Genomic DNA, 22,707 nt, shown 5'->3' on the forward strand with positions numbered 1-22,707 from the left:
TGGGATTATATTGTTTAATATTCTTTGGAAAACGGATCTGAAGTTTTCAGAGTCAGGGAGAATTTTATGTACAATCTGGTTGGAATTTCATCATCTTTAGCTACTGTAATGCAAAAATAACACTTAAGGTAGCGTGGGACATGTAAGGGACAGAGAGGTCTTACTTCACTCCCTGAACAATAGCAGGAATGGGACCTGGTTCTCTTAGCTCAGGGTGCTGCAGCCTTTTCACCAGACTTCATTATTCTCTGCACAGTACAAGCTGTACGTATAGACCACAGCAGTAAGATGACAGGCATTAGTCTGTAGATCACATCGGGTTTCTACTCTTAAAAAAGGAGTTAATCTATTTTCAGAGATTTTGATAAACCCTGTGAGTCCTTAAGATAAACTTATCTTTACTCCTAGAATCTACTTATTAGATCGCATGATGTGTTAATCACATAGGTGTGGGCAGTAGGGCTGTGCAAAACTTCGGTCTCTGATTTGATTCAGCAGAGATTCGGCCTGATTCAGTGGCTGAATTTCTGAATCCAAATTGAATCAAAGGACCCTTTAATCTCTCCGAATTAAATTGGAACCCTCCAAATTGATTCGGAGAGATTCAGAAAATTCGGAGATTTGGACATAGATACAGCTTTAAATGTTTTTTCTACATACCTCGAGGTAGCAGGGGCTTGTGAGGGCTGCAATGCTGGCACTCATGGAGCATCCCACAGGAGTGCAGTGGGCTCCCCAATGTGCTCAGCAGCAGACCCAGAAGTGAACCAGAAGCATTTCTGTTCCACTTCTGGGTCCACTGGGGAGTGCACACGGGCCCCCCATACCACCCAGCTCGGTGACTGGTATCTCCTGGGCCCGGGGGGGCAGCTGATCACCCAGCTGGGGGGGCCCGGGGGAGCCCCCCAGCATGCTTCCTGGCAGACCTGGAAGTGGACCAGAAGTTCTTCCAGTCCACTTCTGGCTTGGTCGCTGAGCACGTGGAAGGCCCCCCAGCACTCCTGTGGGATGCTCCATGTGCTCCAGCATTGCAGTGATTATGAGCTGCTCCTGCTACCTTAAGGTACATAGAAAAAACTTTTAAAGCTGCGTCTATGTCCGAATCGCTGATTCTCCGAATCCACAACAAATCTTCAGATTCAGATTAGGTTTAATCGAATCAGGGACAGTGATCCAAATCAACTAATCAAATCGCTGTGTCTGATTCGGGCCAAATCCAAATCTGAATCAAATAGGGACCACTTCACACACCCCTAGTGGGCAGTCAGGACAATACTTTCATAGTCATTTTCTTTCAAATATCTTGAAAGACCTTCATAAGAAGGGGTATTTTTTGTCCCCATTTTAGTTTGAAAAGTGACTTGCCCAAGGTCACACAAAAAGACAATAATGCAATTGGTGACAGACTTCCAGCATCTTGACTCTAAGCACTGGTACATTCCCTTGTTAGCCTAGGTATTCATATAAATCTCAGCTGCGAGCTACCTCTTGTTCCCAATCCACTCCACACGCTACCTGCACCACATGTCTATGTGTAGAGCTGGGCGGCAGGAGGAGGCAGGCATTCATCCCCTTCCCATTCAGGTTGGTAAAAAGAAGACTCCACTTACTCCCTATCTCCTTTTGCTCCCTTCCCACAGCTGTCCTGACATGAAGATAAGGAATCTGTACCCAGCATAGGCCAAGCACAGATTTCTATTGCCCTGAAGCAAAGGAAAAGAGGGGTATGGATCTGGCTATGGCTCAAGTCACAGTTTGATACCTGATATGCTTTTGCTGGCAGAACTATGCCCTGTTTCTTTGTTCCAGCTTGTGGGGAAACCACTAATAAGCTCATTGTCAAAACACATCAAGGAGACTCCTAATCTTTTCCAAATATAGGGTAGCAATTTCAAAAGCACCTAAATAACTTCGGATCCTAGTTTCAGGAGTGACCCCTGTCTCCTGACCTTGGGTCTGCTGCTGAAAAAATAAGCCTTGACCACTTGGGAGTGGGTGCACCAGGGACCTGGCCTTAAGCAGAGTAGAGTAGCCGTGACCAGCTTGGAGTGGGTGCATATGTGTCCCCTCACTGCCCCCTCCCCACCACATTTCACACTGAACCTGCACGATGCAATTCATTTTGCAATTAGTTACTCGGATCTTTAGAATCCACTTTGAAAATGAAGTAAGTTCATTCCAGTGAGTTCAAAATAATTACCCCATGTCTATTTTGCGCTCACCTGCCTCATGTCAAGATGCATCTGTCTGTGTACCTCCATGAGCAGACAGAGATATACCATTTACCACTCTGTGGTCATGTTGACTGGATAGAACTTCCTCATTTAAATGCTAGCGTGAAGCCACAAGCAGTCAACATAAAATTACAACATTCTCTCCATGCTGGCTGACAGGCATTTGAAAATGGTGCTGGCTCTCAAAAGAAAGATGGATCACAAGAATTTGCAAGTTTGACCCCAGATCACAGAATTCCAGTAACTTCCAGTAAGAATCCCAGAACGTGGCATGAGCAAAATCCCAGTAGGGCTAAGCAGCATCAGGCCATGCATGTATTCTGAACAAAATTACTGCCAAGCATGGGCAGATGTAGAGGGAAGTAAATCACAGTTGTCCATGTGAATGCAAATGGTTTTGAACAACTACTCGTGCATAAAAACAATGTGACATGGCAGTTCCTCACATACCTTTATACAAGCACTAGGATAATTGCTGGGATACAGCCTCCTTAGTCACTTCTGAAAATGGGGCTGAGGTGCTTTTGAAAATATGGAATTACCCAAAGCTAGTCTTCCTGTCCATTAACAAAGAAAAAATGGAAAGGCTACAGGCATGCCCTAAAGCAAGTTACCAAAGCTATACAAAAATACTCTTCTATCTAACCTGTCCTCTGACAAGCACACAGCAAACTTCAACATTTGTTTGTTAATGTATAAAAAATACCTATGGCTGAGTCCCTGGGTGAACTCAAACATATAAAACCCCAACAACATTGCTCTATGAACTCTATTACTCTCTCAAAAGGTAATCTAAAAACCCAGAGACTAAAGATTTAAGTTGTATTTCTTTACAAAGCATAAATGAATACAACGAGTAAGACCAGTTCTTCTCCTGCAGTATTTTTCTATAGCAGCACAATATGTCAGTGGATGCTTCAGTGAAGAGGGCTCTCTGTCAACAATCAAGTGTTTCATTGGCATTAATGTGCAGTAAAAGACAACGAAGCATGACTCAATTAAACCACCAAATACTGCATTTAAATAACATTAACTCCTGACATTTTAAAACAACTGTGCAGGGTTTTAGTAGCATGATTCACGTTGAGGTCAGGACTTTAAAAATGTACCCCCTCCTCCAAGCATCTGATTTAAACATACGTAGCAAGTCAATTGAGAATGAAAACTGAATCCCAGATTTCTCTAGTGTTGTCAACATGTCATAATGCCCGCTTATGTGCTTATGTTTATCAGGTCACTTGACATTTATTCACTCCAAATGGCATCAAGTGGTAACAGAAGAGTTGCAAACTACATTTTGAATTTCCTTGCATTTTAGTTTTGGGAAGTGTGAAGTACTATAAGATTATAACTGGGTATTTATAGCTGGTTTTTTATTAAGTAGAAGAATAAGAAGATCCTCTGCTATGTTTTGGAATCAGGGATTGCACTAGCCTTGAAACTGTGCAAACAGAATCCAACAATTTAATTCTGGGTGCTGAGCAAATTCAGTAAAGCACTAGCTTAACTTCTAGCATGTGATTAGCCCCAATAAAGTTATAGTGATCAGTCCTTTGAGGATTCAGCTCAATTTGAGTCTTTACTACACATGTAGATATACACACACTTATTTCTTGGATCCAAAGGCATATATTGTTAATATGTATAAAATCTGAGTGCCAGATTTGTATTACACAGATCCATACAAACTACTTGTTAGTAAGGATTTTTAGGCCCAGGTTCCCTTGCATAAAAGTGAGTTATGTTAGTACTCATTATAGCTGGATCCAGATGTGCAGGTCTGTGTGGTTTGTAGTGCTGCAAACCACATGAGCTGCACATTAATTAGTGCGTGGCGCTGCTAATTTACAGTGCGGGGGCAAAATTTGCTATTGGGATTACCGCAAGCCATGCAAAAGCGGCAGATGCCAGGACAAACTCAGAAACGGGGGTCCAGGGCTGCCTGTTCTCCCATCTCCATGTGCTGTGGATCCCCTGTGCTGAGGCACCCTGCACCCCAACTAGCCGCTCCCTGGCGGGCTGGGGCACAGAGTGCCTCAAGATGTGGGAGCAGACAGGCCATATAGGTAAAATTTAAAAAAAATTACAACACTGGTTAAGAAAAGATGTAAAGCAATTTACCTTTACACTCTAAATGTTATTGGCTTGGCTCCTAATCATTTTGAAAATTATTTTTAAAAAGTATAAATTCTGCCATATGTTACAACCATGTACAAAAGTGCTGTAAAATCTTCCATTACAATGGAAATGCATAAGTATTTATCCATTTTAATTCCAAGTACAAATATGAACCTTTAATCTTGAATCATAATTTTTATTGAATTGAATTTTGGTGGCCGAATCTCTGAATCTGAATCGAATCAGAGGACCCTTTAATCTCTCCGAATCAAATCAGAACCTTCCGAATTGATTTGGAGATTCGGACATAGACACAGGTTTAAAAGTTTTTACTACATACCTCTAGGTAGCAGGCAGCTCATGAACACTGCGATGTTGGGATGGATGGAGCATCCCACAGGAGCATGGGGGACTCCCCAGTGCGCCTGGCAGCAGACCCCGAAGTGGACCAGAAGGACTTCCAGTACACTTCTGGGAAGTGTATGGGGGGCCCCCCTGCGCCTCCCCATCTCAGCGACTGGTGCCTCCTGGGTCTGGGGGGGCACCTGGTGTTCCCCTCTGGCCAATTGCCAAGCCAAGGGGGTGTGCGGGGGTCCCCACCATGCTCTCCAGTGGACTTGGAAGTGGACTGGAAGTAGTTCCGGTCCACTTCTGGGTTCACCACCAAACACTTGGAGGGCCCCTCATGCACTCCTGTAGGACATTCCATGCGCCCCAGCATCGCAGCATTCACAAGCCATGCTGGTACTTTGAGGTACGTAGAAAAAACGCTTAAAGCTGTGTCTATATCCAAATCAGCATTGAATCTTCAGATTCTGATTCGGCCAACTCAAATCATGGACAGTGATCTGAATCAACGAATTGAATCACTGTCCCTGATTTGGGCTGAATCCGAACCCAAATCAAATCGGGCCCGCTTCACACACCCCTAGCATTTAGCATGCGTTGAACTATTTGAACATGTATCTGCTTGCATTTTAACTGCAGTTAGTATGTGTTAACTTGATCATGTGATATCAGGGTTGTTAACCCAAGAAAATGTTTTTTACTGATAATGTTTTTACTACAAACTTTTTACTGACAATCAATATTTTTACAGGTGCATGTTTTTACTGATATATAGTTTACATAATGTAAACATAACTTTTCTGCTGTATCTTGCTTTGCTGCCAACTCCCAGTTAGCAGAGCTGGGTCCAAATTTGGGGATTTAACACCAAACATACTAAAAAAGTAAAAAAGTTTGCCTGCCAGTAAAAAGTTTGCAGTAAAAAAAACGTTCTTGGGTTGGCAAACCTGCTTGACTACAGCAATGGTTTTACACCATGCTGCTCCCACCCCAGGTGTTTCCTACTCACTTCCATACCATGATACCCCTGGCTGCATGCTTCATGATGCTGCCTTCACCAGCCCACCTCCCAAGCCTTACCCCCAAAGAATCCTATCTGAAATCCAGCAGTATTACAGGATGGGAAACAGCAGCAGCCCATAGTTGGGCAGGAGGGTGGTCTACAAAGCCTTAAGAGAAGTCTTTCTGAAGGGTGCTACACTCCTGCTCAGATACCAGGTGGCACTGCTGTATTCTCTGTGTCCTTCAATGAAGCTCTAGCTCTTCAGCTTCTTTTCAAGAGGGAGTTTTGTAAAGCAGCTGGAGCTTGATTTCTTTTATTGGTGGCTCTTTTTTGTTTTGCTTTAAAAAAAAAAAGGTTTTACAGACAGGTGGCTTCTAGCCTGATTTTTTACTGGCTGCCTGTAAATTTACAGACAGTTTGCAATCCACTGTGACACTATGCGGAAGAACTGGTTACTAGATGAAACTACAATAAACCTTAAAGAAAAATGTCACAACTAAACAAACCAGCCTTGAAATCTGACTACAGTAGACAAAAGTTTATGAAATAGAACATTCCTTACACTGTATTCCCTCTGGCATTGATATATAATCAGATCCATATGGGTAGACTTCAGCCAATGGCAGAGCAACCCAATTTCAACAAAACTTCAGTTGATCTTGTGGCGAAGCAAACAGAAAATGGAAGGACAATGCTGAATGAACTCTTAATATGAATTATCAACTACTATCAGCAACGGGAGAAAAATGCTCTCAGTAGAAAGAAATGGTGCAAACTGTGAGAGCAGATAAGAAACTCTGAGGTCTATAGAACAGATGAGTAAGTGACAAAACAACCTGAATGCAACATATTTTAAAAGCCATCTCTGAAAAAGTTATTTAAATTATAGCATGAACATAAAGGTTTAAATGGAAAACCTGATACACTCTTAGCTATAGGACAGCAGGATGATCAGCTACAGATGTAAGCAATCAAGTGCACACCCCTGACCTATTCATGAAGGGTTTATATATGATAATGCATTTAATTGACACATGGCTTTCCCAAAGCTTAGACTTCTAAGAGCACTTGAGACAAGAGCATGACCTACAGTTCAACATTTAAAGGTTTGACTTGATAAGGAGATCCAAGGTCTTGTCTAGCACTGGGATGGACTCCCATTATTATATCTTGACTAACAGTAAAACTTGTGCTGAACTGGCAAAAATGCAAAAAGCAACCTAAAAGTCCAAGAAACAAGAAAATGTAGGATTTGGGGTAAAAGGTACTTTTCTCTGGCATGCTGTTAGACAAAATCATGGATGGCAAAACTCTTTAAGGAGAATCATGTCAAATGGGTTTTTTTGCTATTTTTTCCCTAAGCGGGCCATCTATGCTAGTGCTAGCAAGTTTTTGCTGTCTGCCAGAAGTAGTCACTTGACTCATTTGCAAAATGTCTGAGGGCTTAAAGTGGAGAAAACGTTTCTAATCATGTTCTTATAGCATACTCCATCACCACAGCATGTTAAGTTGTTGTTGAAGTGAACTGCCTCGTGGAAAAAAGAAAAAGTGAACTTGGTATATGAGACTAGATGGCTGAGTTTCAAAATTTCTAAATACCTGCTAAGAAAGCCATATCTCCAGCACACACAGTATCTTCTTTGTAGGAAGACAGTTGTATTGTTCCCCTGGAGCAGAACCACTATACATCTAAGGTTCCTAAGGGCAAAGAAGTCTTTTTGATACTCTGGATCCAGACCACTGAAGGCCTTGAAAGGAAAGATCTGGGTCTGTAACTTGATCTAGTTTTTAAAAGTGAGCCAGAGGAATCCCTGCTATGGTACAGGTGCATGTTTTTGGTAATCAACACCATTCAAAGGGCTGTTACACAGCACAAAGGTGATTTTTTTCAATCCAAGATTTATGGGGTTCCAGTAATTTAGGCCAGGTTACCCTGGAAAGAACAGAGCAAGGTCTTAGCTAGTTACAGATAGGCTTTTTTGTTGTTGTTCTCAGCCAGCATATAAGAGTATAGCAAGAAAGAGAGAGAAATTATTTGTAGACAAGTATCCTTAGCTAGAAAAAATATGAAAAAGTAAGGATGAGTAGTTTTCCTTTGGCCTACCACTATGACTTTCACCTTGCTTGGGAGGGCTTATTTTCAAGCCAGATCCTTCTCACTCAGATGCCTGGATAAATGAGTGGTGGTGGTATATGCTTAGGATGTGACCACCAGAGAGTTTAATATTATCTACATAGTGTTGGCATATTGTTTCTTGTAGTAGCTCCATATAAGTTCTCAAAGTATAATAACCGTGTTGGCTGTGTAGATGTACTCATAGATGAAAACTGTAGTGTCAGAGAAACTATTATCAAGCAGCACTATGGACTGTTAAAGCAGCAATTAAACAATTTCAGGTTGTTTCCTGACTGTAACAACCATTGTGGCTTCTGGGTATTTAGATGTATAAAGAAAAGCCCCTTGTTCATGCTCCAAAGATACTAATATATCAGTGCTGCCAGGGTTATTTTTGATCCATGTCCTGGTCTGAAAATTAGTGAGCATGACCTAGGCTACTGCCAATGGATACATATGTTTGAGAAGTTTGCTTCTCCCTCCTACAGCCTCCAAACTCTTGAAAGAGTGAGAGGAGGGTTATGCTGTGGAGGAAGCATTCTTTTTACAGCTCTCTGAAGTCTGAGATCTGCCAAAGCATGGTGTCCTGCACTTACAGTATATAATTTCTTGACTGTAAGAGTTTGTCATAAACCTGCAGAACAATGCAGCAGCATTTGACTGATTATGAGTCAGATTATTACCCTAACATCACTATAACGTGAAGCAAAAGCTTTCCTTCCCCAAAAGGACCCCTTATTTGAAAATCATATATTTGGAAGTCTCTTTAAAGCTGATGACTTACAGAATGGTAGCTTTATGGCTTCCTCTACATTGGTAATTAAAACCAAACAAGTATCTGAGCTAGCTGTCATTGAAAAATGACAACTCTACAGATCATTCCTAAGACTTTTGTGTAAGTGCAATAGTTGTGTTCCTACCAAGCCAATACAAACCTAAGTAATGGAGCAGTTAGGCACTGAAGGGGTTAATGGTTAAATAAGATTTTGCTGGATGTCAGAGGAAAATGGTTCAACTTCATGTTTGTTGCTTGCACTCTCTTTTTTAAAAAATATATATCATTTTTTATCTTTTTAAACAGTGATCTTATACCAAATAAACCCAGTAACACACCATGCATTAAGGTTGTGATGCTGGTTAGAAGGGTTTTGCAATGGTTACTAACCAGGATCCTCTGCAGCACAACTGTTTTATACCAAAAGGTATGCCTTGTGTATCTCAAAGTATAAGGAGTATGCCAGCATGTCTGCGTCGGGTACCCCCCTATCCCCAAGATTCTCGCCTGCCACGACTTTTGATCTTCGAACAAATGGGAGGGGAGGAGATGTTAACCATGCAGGAAGGACTATGCTGGACCGGTATATGGTAATGGTGCTTGACTGTTCTTAGTTGGGTATTACTCTTTTCAGGAACGCCCGGCGGAGGAGGCAGCTCGTCAGATCCTCCACAGAGACCCCCTTGGTATGTGGGCAGATCCCCGCCAACTTACTTGGGCGGTAAGTCTTGTGTGTCATCCCGGTTATCAGCTGCTAATTGCCTCATTAGTGGCTGATTAACTCCGGTCCTGGGATTCCCTGACCGTGTCTTGTGCCAGCGTGGAGATCGCAGCTTTTCCGCAGTCTTTTCTCTTTGCCCACCCCACCCCCCCTTGTCCTCCAGTGAGGGGTCGGGGTCCTGTTTCTTCAGGGCTGGGTTGAGTGTTCCCCCACCCCCTTTTCCTCCCACGTACCTCTGCCACGTCTTGGCCGGGAGCCGCGGCTTCTTACTGCACCACTGCTCTGCCCCCTGCGACTCACCGCCGAAGCTGGGGTTTCCAGGTACGCGGCGCCAAGGGTCGGGTCGATCCTGGAATTCTGCCGCCGTTTGTGAGCGTGAGCCCCTGCCTCTGGGTCTTTCTCGGGATCTCTCGCCGCGGAGCTCCTCCACCGCGTCTCTCAATCTGTAAGTGCCTGAAGGCAGCTTCTGGCGGGTCTTCTCCCCTTCTTATCCATCCTTCCCGAGCCTCATTGGCTCCAGGGGGCATGGTGCATCTCTTCCCTGCCGTGTGTTAATCATCTTCAGCTGTCGACCCCTCTTAGTAACAGAGTTGCAGCCAGGACTCTGTTACAGAGTAAATCAATGGCAGGATTTTTTTTTAATTAAACATATTTATAAAACACAGAGATACAAAAGATATATAAAATGCTAAGAATATTTTAAATTCTACATGGATATATATAAAAGAACTTTGATGTTACATGTGTGAAAATAATGTCTGGGATTATCAATCATTTTACCAGCAACTGTCACTGTTAGGAAAGAGGGATGGTGAGGGTTTTTTTAAGCGAATCAAAAATTCTGGCTTAAGTGATCTAGACTAAACACAAGTTCATAAAGCAAAGATTACTTTTACCCATTAGATCAGATAGCTATTATATTTGAGAGTTATGGCTCATGTATTATTTACTTTTGTGTAGCTCTACATGTACACATACATACATTACGTACCCAATGGCTGGCTATAAATAAGGGGTTTGGAAATAAAAAATACCTGAAAACGTTCTACAGGGTATCAAAGTTCATAAACATATGCTGGGGATTTCTAGTAGATGCCTTGGTAGCAGAGAATACTACAAATTGCTTAATTTTACTTATAATGCTCTGTGTATTATGTATACAAATACCCTCTTCCAAGTAAAAGAATAGAAAAAAATTCAGTAGTCAAGACTTTTAGAATCAAATTCTGTTCTTAACAAAGCATAAAAAATAACAAATTCCATAATGCTTAATGTTATTTTTCTAAAGTATCACTGGCCCATAATGAGAAACAATCTATTATATGGATTTTACATTCAATCTCTTTGTCAAAAACTACATAGCACATCAAAAGTTAATAGCACTAGGGAGTTCAGTGATTAATACAAAAACAAATGGTATATTACAAATTTTCTTTTGTTCTTCATTCACAATGATGAAACTGCTAGGATTTAACCTTTAAGGGTTAAAGAGTTTAATCAATGTCAATGTCTGATCTTCTGATGGCGATAAAGAACAGTCTGTCTAGCGATACCCAACAGAACATCACTTTGTCAAGCCACAAAGCGCCCAAAAGCTTGTCAAGTAAGTTACCAGAAACCTCTTTGTGGTTAGAACTCAGCTCCTTCCTGCTTGACCTATTATTTGATATTTGACCACTTGGTTGCAAGACACTTGCTCTTTCCAGCTGAAATGTCACTGGGGCATCTTGTCAGCTCCCCGACATCTCGGCCTGACATACAATTTTACTTTTGTGTGCTACAAGGCAGAAAATGCAGGGCAATGGCCTTGCTTTAAATTCTGTCAGCATCAAAGATGGGCGTCACTCTTGGGTCCTACCAACAACAACAAAAAAGGAGTCTATTTTGAAGGTCAAAACAGCCATTACTTTAAAGTCTTTCAGCTTAAACTAAATATATCACCTGCAACATTGGTTTGGGAACTGTCCTTATAAAGTACATAAACATATCATCAGAAATCCTCCCTGCACAATTGCTCTACTTTCTTATCAAATGCAGACTTGATAAAAGGATGAGTTTTCAATGCCTGCAGGGACCAGATTCAGCAGTTAACTTAACTTGTTCAAATGGGCAAGTGGTATCATGTAGCTTTACAAGGAGCAACCTGACCTTCTCACATTGACCAGGAGTGACATAATTGTGCAGGAGGAGAAGCAGTCACATCATTTCTGTTTTGCACAACCTGCTTAAAGTTTGCAACTAAATGCTTGTCTTCAGTTGAGCTGACAAGAGAGAAGAGGGGGCTCAGTGAACCATGGCAGGGCTGCCATGAAATGACAGGAATCATTGGCATACATTTCAAATAGCTCTCTCAATCCTATTAAAGTATTGCAGTCCTGCTTTAAAATAGACAAGTATGAAACAACTTTGATAGATAGAGACTAAAATGGCTTATTGATTTTTTTTAAGTCTGAGGAAAATTACCCAAAATGTGTCATTCTTTAACATTTAAAAATACATTACATAAAAATGAGCAACTGTAATAAATAAAACTTAAAAAAAATAACTGTTTTGCTATGTAAAGAGTGAGAAGCTGAGAAACATGGACATATGAACAAATGCACTGATTTCACACAAATGTAAAATGAATGCCAAAGAATACAGAGCATAAAATACAATTCAAAGGTAAAATATCCCAATAAAATATTTTAATTGCATCATTTAATGTTGATACAACCTGTTCTTTTAGTAATACAGCACAAAGAATCTTAAAATCCATTCTGTACAGTCCTTTTGGGGCTAGCCAAGACATTCAGGGAAGAGGAAAAGGATGAAGATTGAGAAGGGGGTCTATTGTGTGTAAAGCTGTACGATGTATCTGGCTCAGCTTGCAATGGCAAGAAATCTGGAATACAGCTCTGATCAGGCTGAAGCACTGATCTGGAAGCCATGGTGATGTTTGAACTGTCTTGTGAACTCTGGAGTAAATAAAAAAAAAAACCAACAGAAACAAAAACAAAGAAAAAGGTACATTTATTATGCATTAATCGGTAGTTGGAATACTTCATTGTATCCTTCACATATTTACAAATATGGAGGTATCTGCAAGATTTTTTTGCTCAAATAATTCAGCAAAGATTGACAGATACTTTAACCCTTGTAAAACAGGAGGAAAGACTCCTACTGAGAACATTTTGCATTAGTACTGAGCTCTTGGAAACTTTAGCTTACACCGTCCAAAGAGTGGTACACATTTACAGCTTGCATTTACCTCTGATAATTGCTGAAATTTTTACCTTAAATCTGATATGAGGCCTTTTTTCTTGAGCAAAACCTTATTCCAAGCTCTTCCTATCACTGTTATTGGAAAGAAAAAGGGTTTTTTTTTGCCAATAATATGTAGTACTGAAAAGAACTAAACCATTATTATTATTATTATTATTATTATTATTAATATTATTATTTTTGGATCATGAGCTGATCACAGTACACCTTCAGAATATATTTTTAAATGTGATTCATGTTTCAACAAATCTTGGCTTTAAGTCAAGTAGTTACAATGATAAGTACCACTTAGCACCAGTTAATATTCAGCATCAAGGATATCTGAGCCCCATAAAATTGTGCAGTCTCTCTTGAAAATGTATAGATCTTTGAGATAGTGTAATTTTAACCATTGCAACTCTGGTATTTTTCAAAATGCTAACCAAGAATTTTTAAGGAAAAAGCAACTTTCATCCAACAATAAGAAATACAATCTGCTTTTACCATCTGTAAAAAGCACAATGGATTATTTCAGTATATTTTATGTAAATAATAATGTGTCATGCAAAGTTTTAATATGCAAATGACAAGAGGGAAAACAGAAAAGGTTGTTTTGGAATTTAATTATTGTATGCTTCAGTTTGCATGTATTATGTATTCTACATATTTTACTGTAATCTGAGGGAGTGCATATATGTTAATATATACAGATGAAGAATTTATATAGATGCATAGGTGTATATATTATATTACGTACATACAGAAAAAGGAGGGTGGAGAGACATGGAGAGAGACAGACAGAGACAGAGAGAAACATTTCCCTGTTACGACTGCTAGGGAAAAATCAATTGTTGCCTCTAACACCTAGTTCAGCAATTTTCTTTGATGTTGACTCTTTTGATTTCCTGACACTCCACAAGCTGTCTTGTAGTTGACTGAAAACAGCCAGGTTTATACTAGTTCTTCAAGAAGAACTAAAATGGCAGCAGGTTCAAATGGCTACCGCCAGGAGAGATTTAAAGTGAAGCAGTACATTTTGCTAAACTGTGCTTATGAAGGTGAGTTAACCAGCAGAACTAGGAGCATCTCCACCATTCCAGTCCCACTATGCCCATAATGAAATTTTACTGAACTGGTAACTAACATGCTGAAGTTAAGATCTCCATAAAGACTTCATTCTATTGCACCAAGTAGTTTATATTCTGAATTTATTGTAACTAGCCTACCTTATAAATCAAAATAGAAAATAAAATTCATTGACAACCTGAAATCTAAAAACAGAAACCCTTGTGATATGTTCAAAGGAATGTGATATTTTAGACAGTTTATGGTAATATTAAGAATACAAATAAACTGTTTAATTCTCAACAAACTGTTTTCTTTGCTTGGGGAAATTAAGGTACTAAAAAAATAAATGTAAGTCGGTCTTACTGTGGGTATCAAATACTGAGGAGGAGCTTGGTTAACAAATCAGTTTTCACTGTTTTCCATGTCTCAATTAATAGAACTATCGTATTGATTAGAAATCACATCCTACAATCACATTCTCACACTTTTTTGTTGTTTTTTTCAGACTTAGTGATTTTTTTGAAGAAACTAACCTCAAAATCCCAAGTAAGGAGATGAGAAATCAGGTTTCCTTTGAGAATAGCACAAAAATGTATGAAACGTAATGATTGGCAGCAAGTCAATAGACTATGTTACAGTAAAAGCTTTAATGTTGGGGGAAAAAAGCTCTGTTTTAGTTATCCAGGTCCTATGCTGCACTTCATACAAAGCTAGAGAAGAATAAAATTCACAGAATGGGATGGAAATCAGATTTTATAGCAGTTTGATTGATGTACAAAAATGTTAGCTGCTATTCATATGAACTGTTTTGATCCTATACCATTATATACATTTACAACCAATAAAAATAATATTCTATAGCAATGTAGAAAAATTAAACTGGGATAACTCAGAACCATTATAACACACCACTGTCTGAAAAGAAGCATGTATGCAGGAATTTTTTTAAAGCTAGTTATTATTTCCCCAGAAGACCTTTTTCAAAACCATTGCAGTCTATACGTATTTAGACACCTTTTAAAATGTGTATTATTAAGATGACAAACTGAAATGGCTGTATAGAAGCTATGATGATAGTCTATCATGTAAATATATATTTAGATGATTTTTAAAAAGGGAATTATTTATCTGAAATAGGACTTTGGTTAGGTAAATCTTTAGCATAGCACTTTTATTTACCCAATAAGCTGTAAATGGTTCCATCTAAACGGTTACACTCCATCAGGTAAATATATATTTAGGGTGCATTACATCTAGCAGAAATAGGCATTCAAAAGGCTTATGAAACATAATAATTGGGCATGTTCCTGGGCCGTTTTTCAAAGTTTGATAGCCTACCTTTTAAAATGTGTTTTTCTAAACAGAAAAATATGAAACATTAGTCCATGTTACAAAATAATTGTGTTCTAATCTGTACTTAAATCAAAGCAAGTTTGTGTGGTAATATACAAGCAAAAAGGCTTTTATAACAATGATGCCATCTTGTTTTTCTTGTACAACTGCCCTACAATCAAGCTGAGATCTTAATTTGAAGGTTGCTCCATGAAAAATGTGCTATTTTTCCGTTTAAACTAATTCACGTTAAACTGATACTGCTCTATATGACAGTGTTGGAAGATTATACTACTGTCATATGTAAAATTATTTTGTATCATACTGTATGAGGATGTCTGTATATGCGATAGCATCACATTGTGATCAGGACTCCTCCTTGTTTTAAAACTGAAACACTTGTAGAATAACACAACAGTTTTACACTTGCGATTAGCAGATTGTGTGAGGTTTCGTAACTATCCAGATAGATAACACCTACAATGAAGTACACTGTTTACTTTCAATAGTAACAGTAAGATCTATAACTCAAATAAAATCCTAAATCAGTCAGGATGGTCTCAACCATCAAATCTATATAAAGATAATTTTACTGTATGACAATCCCCTCATTATGCACTGCATTCACCTTACTCAGCACTTTCTCATTTTCCTCTTTTCTTGACATATCTTATTTCCCTCCAATGTTGGTATGTGTATGACTTTCTATATTAATGTTCACTGTTTAAAACCATGTTAAAAATCATAGCAACAAATTAATCACTAGTTTTCTTTACTTTTGTAACCATACTATGCAATAAATAAAAGAAACATTAAAATATTAAAGCATGTTTGTCAAGATCCTTCATTATTTAAGGACAAGTAAGCAGCATGATTTTCAAAAGTATTCAGCACCCAGTTTTGATGCCATTAAATGTGAACTGCGACTAATTCAGCATCTCTTTAAATAAGGCCCAATGTTTTAAATTTTATTTTAATCTATTTTCAATATTTCAACCAGCATGGGGCAGTTATAAAATACCAATCCAAGTACACAGTACAACAATATATTGTTATATTCTTTTGCTGCCCCAAGAAAGACAAAGGAATTTTGGGCTGCTGTTGCATGCAAGGTCATTAGGAGTGATAGTACAACCTGCTTTGCACTGCTTAGCCCCTTTGTAGGCACTTCATTTTAAGAGTGGTATAGAAACTGGCAAAGATCCAAAAGTAAGCATTAGAAATTATATAGGCAATGGAAAGCAAGCCACGTGTGGAAAGGGTCAGAGATAGGGTTACCATATTTCCAATTCCAAAAGACAAGACACCTGTTGTGTGGGGGGAAGCGGGTATATGATTGTGGGGGACAGTGATATGCCAATGCCCTGCCCCTACTTATTTTGTTGCCACTCACTCCGAAGCCATAGCCCCCCACAGGCCTGCTGCTGCCCCTCATTCCCAATCTGCAGATCACTGCCCTGCCAGTGCCCCTCACTCCCAACTCACAGTACCCTTCCTCCCTGTCCCTGCTGGTGGCACTCATTCTCAACCTGCAGCCTCCTAGTGCTGCCAGTTCCCTGCACTCCTGACCCACAGTCCCCTGCTCCCCCCCCCAGTGCCCCTCACTCCCAAGACACAGCTCCCCCACACAGCCCTACTGGTGCCCCTCACTCTTGACCCACAGCCCCCTGCTTCCTCCAGCCCTGCAGGGTCTCATGGCTGTCCCGTCCCTGCAAGCAGGGGCACCAACCCCAGTGCCACCGGCCCAGCCTTGAAGCTCCCTGGTGCCTTGAAGGGTCCCCCACTCAGCCCATCCTGTCCCCTGCAATCACAGGAATGAGTCTGGCTGAGTAGGGAAAAGCCAATGCCCATGCATTTCAAGCATATAATCCTATCAACCATATGATTCAACCATCCTATTAGGCAGAAGACCAGTCTTCAAAGTTTTTGCCTTTAATACCTAAATGACAGAAATTGAGACCAATGAATGAAGAAAGGAAAGATATAAGAGTTAAGGACAAGATGCAAGGAGGGAAAGAGTCATATCAGAGTTAGAAGTATATATAAACAATATAAAAATTGCTTAGGGTACAATGAGCTGTCTGTATTGGATGAACGACAGAGCAGTAACGAATATATTAAATATTATATTACAAGGTAGATTGAAGAGAGTTGCTGAAGTCATATGATCTATTTGGAATAGATCTGAATTATGGAATGCTTGATATGAAAAGGTACCAGCCAGAAAACAGACAGGTAGGGAAGCAACATGGTGCAAAAGCTTTCCCCCAGATTCAGCTTCTCCAAAAACATATGCAGTGGCTTTCCCAAATGCCTACAACAAGAGAAGGAAGAGCAGTATACTTCCCTGCGGGACATCTGCATCACAGGGCAAAATTAACATATTTTGTATGCAGGTGATCCCTAATTGGCAATGGCAGATGTAGCCCCTCCAATCCTAGGCAGGCGTTTAACATTACCTGTGGAAGAACCCTGATTAGGAAGGATATAAGGATAAAACAACGCTATTTAGCAAAGGGCTGGGCTGGATTTGGCCTGCCAGCATTGTTACCAGATTAGTACCTGATTTGTTCTTTATTTGAGAGCTGTATCTTGCATAGACAGGGAGATGGACCAGGGTTTCTGCACTGCTAATTTTAATAATTTCTAAATACTTTCACTAAAATCTACAATGCATGCTGCCTTGCAAAGTTCTCTCTAAGCCAAGGCACTATACATACGTGGTGTTAGAAGTTCCCAGCTTTCAGTCAAAATTCCTTACACTGCTCTGAAATTATGCCTACACCTCGGGCAAATATTGCAAAGTTATTTCCATGGCAAGTGTACTTTGATTTCAACCCATTTCTTATTTTTTTTACTGATGGAATATATTCTCATCACTGAAAAAGACTTTTCAACCATTCTATTTATCTCTGTCCCTCCACCTCTTCAAGAGTAAATGCACTTTTTATTTTTATCTGACTAGCTAACCAGAATCATTATTGATTTATTTTGAGCTGCATATTGAAACCCACAATCTATGGGGCACACTGTATTCTTATTATACTATTTTGCCATTTCTATGAACATTTCTTCAGTGTCTAAGTCTGTTATTACGTGTAACTGATGCTCCCCACAGTTTCAGGAAAGCCCTCCCCTAATAAATGATTTTTTCCCACAGCTCTTCACTGGTTATCTTTCCACAATCCATGCTTTTGACAGCTGCCTTCACAGCATTTTACTTCAAGCCAATAAAAAGGGAAAGGGGAGAGGAAGATTGTGACCACAGGCAAAATACATGTACCTCAGGAATATGCTCAGTCTTGAATGGCCCATGCAGTAGCCCACGTGAATAAATCCAGTTTTTTTAATCCTGCTGGTGAGAAGGCATTGTGTATTCAACTATTTTAATGTAAAATCTCATACTCTCTCAAGAAATGTATTCAGTTATCAGATGAACTCCCAACCAGTCTAACTGTTTGATGTAACCCTTCAAAGTTTGAGTTGGATGTACAGTATTTTGGTACTCCAGCAGAAAAGGAAGGAAAAGTATATTTACATTCACTTTGCCAACCATTAGCATCTTTTGTCCAATCATTTGAATGCAGAAGGGTTAGGAGAAAACAGCTTAGAGAACAAGGGTTGACACATACAGTGTGAAATCTTAAGGTGCTCGAATGCAATGAGGGAGAAAGTGAGACTGAACCACACTTCAGCTCCCTAACTGTGCTATAGTCCACATGAACTTTGTGACAGGTCTCTGTCTCTCAGCCACACTTGACTAGCTCTGGCTGACATTCAACTGTCAGACAGCAACCCTTTACCATGCCCCTAACATGCTCTACAGCTTCACCCAATTAACTCGCTTTCACTTGACATTGCAGCAAAAAGCTTCATAATAGGTGGTCAAGGTGCATGGTGTCTGCCTGCCCTCTAACTGCTCACGCACAGCAAGATGCTTAACTACCTTCCTTCTTGCCTGTTTGCTCAGAACTGTTGCGACTACGATTTAGTCATCCCATTTACTAAACTGGACAAGGAAAGCTGAGCTATGGCAGTGGTGCATTAAGCTCTTTTTCACAAAAGTCAAATTTTAAAGCAGAATCCTGGATCCAATAATCAGAAGCATTTTGCTTTAAAAAATTACAGTGGTTCAGTAAAATGCTTCGATCACTTTATAATTAATAAAGTTCTATTGTATCAGCAGTATGGATACAGAGGGGGAAAAGGGTAAGAGTCATTATTTTTAACTGTAACATTTTATGATGTAGAGAAGAAAGGTCTAGGAACAATTAAAGTGGCTTTATGATTCAGCTTCCACACATTAAAAACATCTTTAGAAATTCTGAAGATTAACTCTACTACATGTTTCCGCTAAATACATTTACTTAAATGTTTAGTATCCATAAACCTATCTAAGAAAACAAATTAATTGCACATATCTTTGGTTGCGGGGGGTTAAGAGTCCATTCACTCCCTGCTTTCAGGTCTCACAATATAGGCAGGGCCTATTTGTTCCTATTTTGCAAACAGATGAATTCAGGGAAAAAAATCATGATTACTTGCTGTTTCTTGTTTGTTTCTCACTAATTATATGAGCTCACATAGAAAAGTCCTGAGCATTTGCAACTCTAGTTTGCAGTCAGTAAGTGTTGGGATATACCTAGGACTGTTAAGAGTGAGGCTAGAACTGCCTCCACAGAGACACACTTCTGAAAGTATGTATCATGTATTGCAGACTCTGTACCTACTGAAAACACTTTAGTTAGATGGGACAGTAAGCAACCAAATATGAGTTAAATATGAGTTAAAAGATGTTGAGACTAAGGCTGCTTACAAATATTCAAATAACTTGGGAAACTTGTCCCAAGTTTGTTCTCCTGGTACAGAAACTTCCTCAAGGCAGGGAGGGAACAGATCAGCATGCTCTGCAGGCTTCCTCAGTCTGCTTGGCAACAGGTGGCAGCAATGCACAGGGCAGCCCTGATTGGCTGACCTAGCCTGCTCATGGCCAGTCTGTATGTCCCTGCAGCACAATGTGGGGATGGTGAAGGGGAGATGTTCTGCTTCTTGCCAGAGCAGCAGAATACAACGGTTGACACACTGTCTCCCTGGAGGAGGAAAGGGATGCTGAAGGACTATGCTCTCTTTTGACAGAAGCCACAACATGTACAGACATTCACTCTTTTAGGAGAAAGTCTCCTGGGATTAATTTAACCCTAGTTGTTCTCAGGTTATTTTTCTCTTGGAGAGACCATTTTAATCTGTGAGAAAAAGCCTGAACATCTGTACAGTAGTGGTTTCTCCTGGGAAAACAGAGACTCTCCCAGGAGAAACTGAATGTTTGTAGGAAACCTAAGTCTGTCAGTTCAAATTTTGTGACTAGGGAAAGAGATTGTGAGTATGGCTCTCTGTAAGCAATTTATTCTGAAAACTCCAGTTTTTGATATATAATTTAGCATTCTTTTGTTAAAATGCCTATTCAAAACCTTTACTTTTGCACATTCATTAATTGTAGTGCACTGCAAACAGAGGGATGGAAGTTAAACAGACTCCCAAAGGCTATCTTTGAATTAGCCTCAGAACCTGGATAATAGTTTCTGTGGTATGAGAAGTTTTGCAGTGAGCTCTACGTAGGTGTCCTACATACTTCAACTATCAGGACTCTAGAAAGGCAAGTGTCAAAAGAATGAGTCTTGAGCTATCCAGCACCTGAGCACATGCGTTGCTAGAGAAAGTTGGATATGTTACATTGTCCATATGCATATACACTGAATGGAAATTGATTCCTCGCTTTTTCATGGAGGTTTTGCACTTTAGAGAGAAGCAATGAGCACTAAACATCTAGGTTAGACAATACTGCAGTGCCCATGAGGATGAAGAAAAAAATCCAAACAGGAAACACAAACAGATGTGGAAAATGAATATCATTTTCAAAAGGAATGTACAGCAAAGAAACAGAACCAAATTATTTTTTTTATGAAAGATGGTATGGAGAGGTAAGCCATAAGGGCTTGGAATACCCTTATGTCTGGGCAGGGATAACTGTGGTCATAACAGCTGCTTTTTAAGAAAGATATGTAATGAGTATTTCCCTAAATTTCAAAGTGGGGATCTAATACCATATTTTCTTGCACACAACAAACACCTTTTCTCCAAAATGCAGCTGCTGAAAAATTAGGGTGCACATTATAAATGAGAAAATAAGTAATAGCAGTTTCTGCCTCTGCTGGGGGACAGTAAAAATAATGCTTCGCAATGGGGTCCCTAGTTATTGGCTGTGGATACATTCCCTTTTCCCCAAAAGAAGGTCTCAAGCGAAGATTTGTTCTTCTTCATTCTACCTTTCAAAAACAAGGTACATACTTTATTTAGGTGTGTGCCAATATGTAAGAAAATATGGTATTATTTAGAGGTTAACTCAGATGCTGGGGAGGCACAAGGGCCTTCACTGAAGGATACACATGGAGACCTTCCTAAAAACATTTTACCTTTGAATTAATAAAGACAGGTCTTCCCTGTACCTGGCTGTGAAAATACATGTTAATGTTATTCCAAACACTAAAATGGGGAGAGAGAAACAGTCAGCTGTTTTAGTCAGAAGTCAGGAAGAAGGCAGAGCAAAGTGCCACTTTAGAGACTAACTCATTCAGAAATGGGAAGGGAGATAACAGATTGACAGAACCTGTTGCTTTTAACATACAATGGACTGTGTGCAGGGGTTGAGCTGTCAGAAACCAAGAGACCTGAGGCCACAAACTCTTTATTGTCTTGATCAATGAATCTATTTGCACATCCTTAGAGAACAGACCCAATCTTGTCCACCATCCAGAGCATGTGCACATGCACATGGATACAAGAACAGAATTGGCTTTTAGCTCATCTGAGCTAATTTAAGCTTGTTTTCAGCTTAAAACAACACAGCCTTGTTAAAGACACCTTTGGGGATAGGAAAAAACAAGACCATTATAACTTTACTACTCCAAGTAAACCATTGCTGCAGGCAACCTGTCTCCATGCCTTAGGGACAGGGCTGCTGCTGTTGCACTGATGACATCCTGAACAAGGGAGGGAGCTGAGCCTTGCTGGATTCCAAAAATTTCAGGGTATTGTTCCAATAACCATTTAAACATTTTGCTGCTTATCCAAACTCTGCCTTTTGAGATTCACCCATCTCTAGTACTGCTTTACTTAGCTCACTTAGGGGAAAATTGTAAATAAATTCTTATTTATTATATCTGACAGAATTTATGTCCAACAAATAGCTGGGAGAGTAGCTTTATAAAAGTAAAGTTCATAACATAACCTGAAGAATGACTGTTGAAGCTGCCTAATGGTAAAAGATTTCATTCAAGACTGCAGAGTTATTTTAGAGGAAGAAAGCACCTGCATTTTTAACAGCCTATATTACACTTGAAAATGCTGTCACATGTAAAAGCAGCTTGAATTAAACAGCTCAAGCCTGATTCTGATCTTGCTTTAACTGGTTCTACCAGTGCAATGGCATTGATTTTAACGCAGTCATTCCTGATGTCTGATGCTAGAAGATTAGAATCAGCCGCAACTTGTGAGTTCCTTAAATCAGGAACTAGTCAGGGGAAAGAACTAGCCCTTCTGAAACATGGCTCAGAAAATATGACTTGATATCTGAACAGCTTAAAAAACATCATATGTTTTAGGCTCAGTTTCAGCTGATGTCTAACATGTAGGTCTTGTGTAAACGTAAGACCCAAATTATACTAACTGGGCAAGGAATCAAGCTTATCAGTT

The 22,707-nt window shown here is 39.7% G+C and overlaps 1 protein-coding gene across 5 annotated transcripts in view; it reads right to left on the reverse strand.

Moving 5' to 3' along the window:
- Positions 1 to 11,980: 11,980 nt before the first annotated feature.
- The window catches only part of CCDC171 (coiled-coil domain containing 171), a 356,091-nt gene continuing 345,364 nt past the window's right edge, over positions 11,981 to 22,707 (reverse strand). For all 5 annotated transcript variants that reach the window (XM_059724699.1, XM_059724700.1, XM_059724702.1 and 2 more), the window contains one exon: positions 11,981 to 12,272. In XM_059724699.1, coding sequence (XP_059580682.1) covers positions 12,063 to 12,272 — 210 coding nt within the window. In that variant the 3' untranslated portion in view covers positions 11,981 to 12,062. The remainder of the gene's footprint in view (positions 12,273 to 22,707) is intronic.

This window comes from Alligator mississippiensis, chromosome 3 (assembly GCF_030867095.1).
Source record: "Alligator mississippiensis isolate rAllMis1 chromosome 3, rAllMis1, whole genome shotgun sequence".
NCBI lineage: Eukaryota > Metazoa > Chordata > Crocodylia > Alligatoridae > Alligator > Alligator mississippiensis.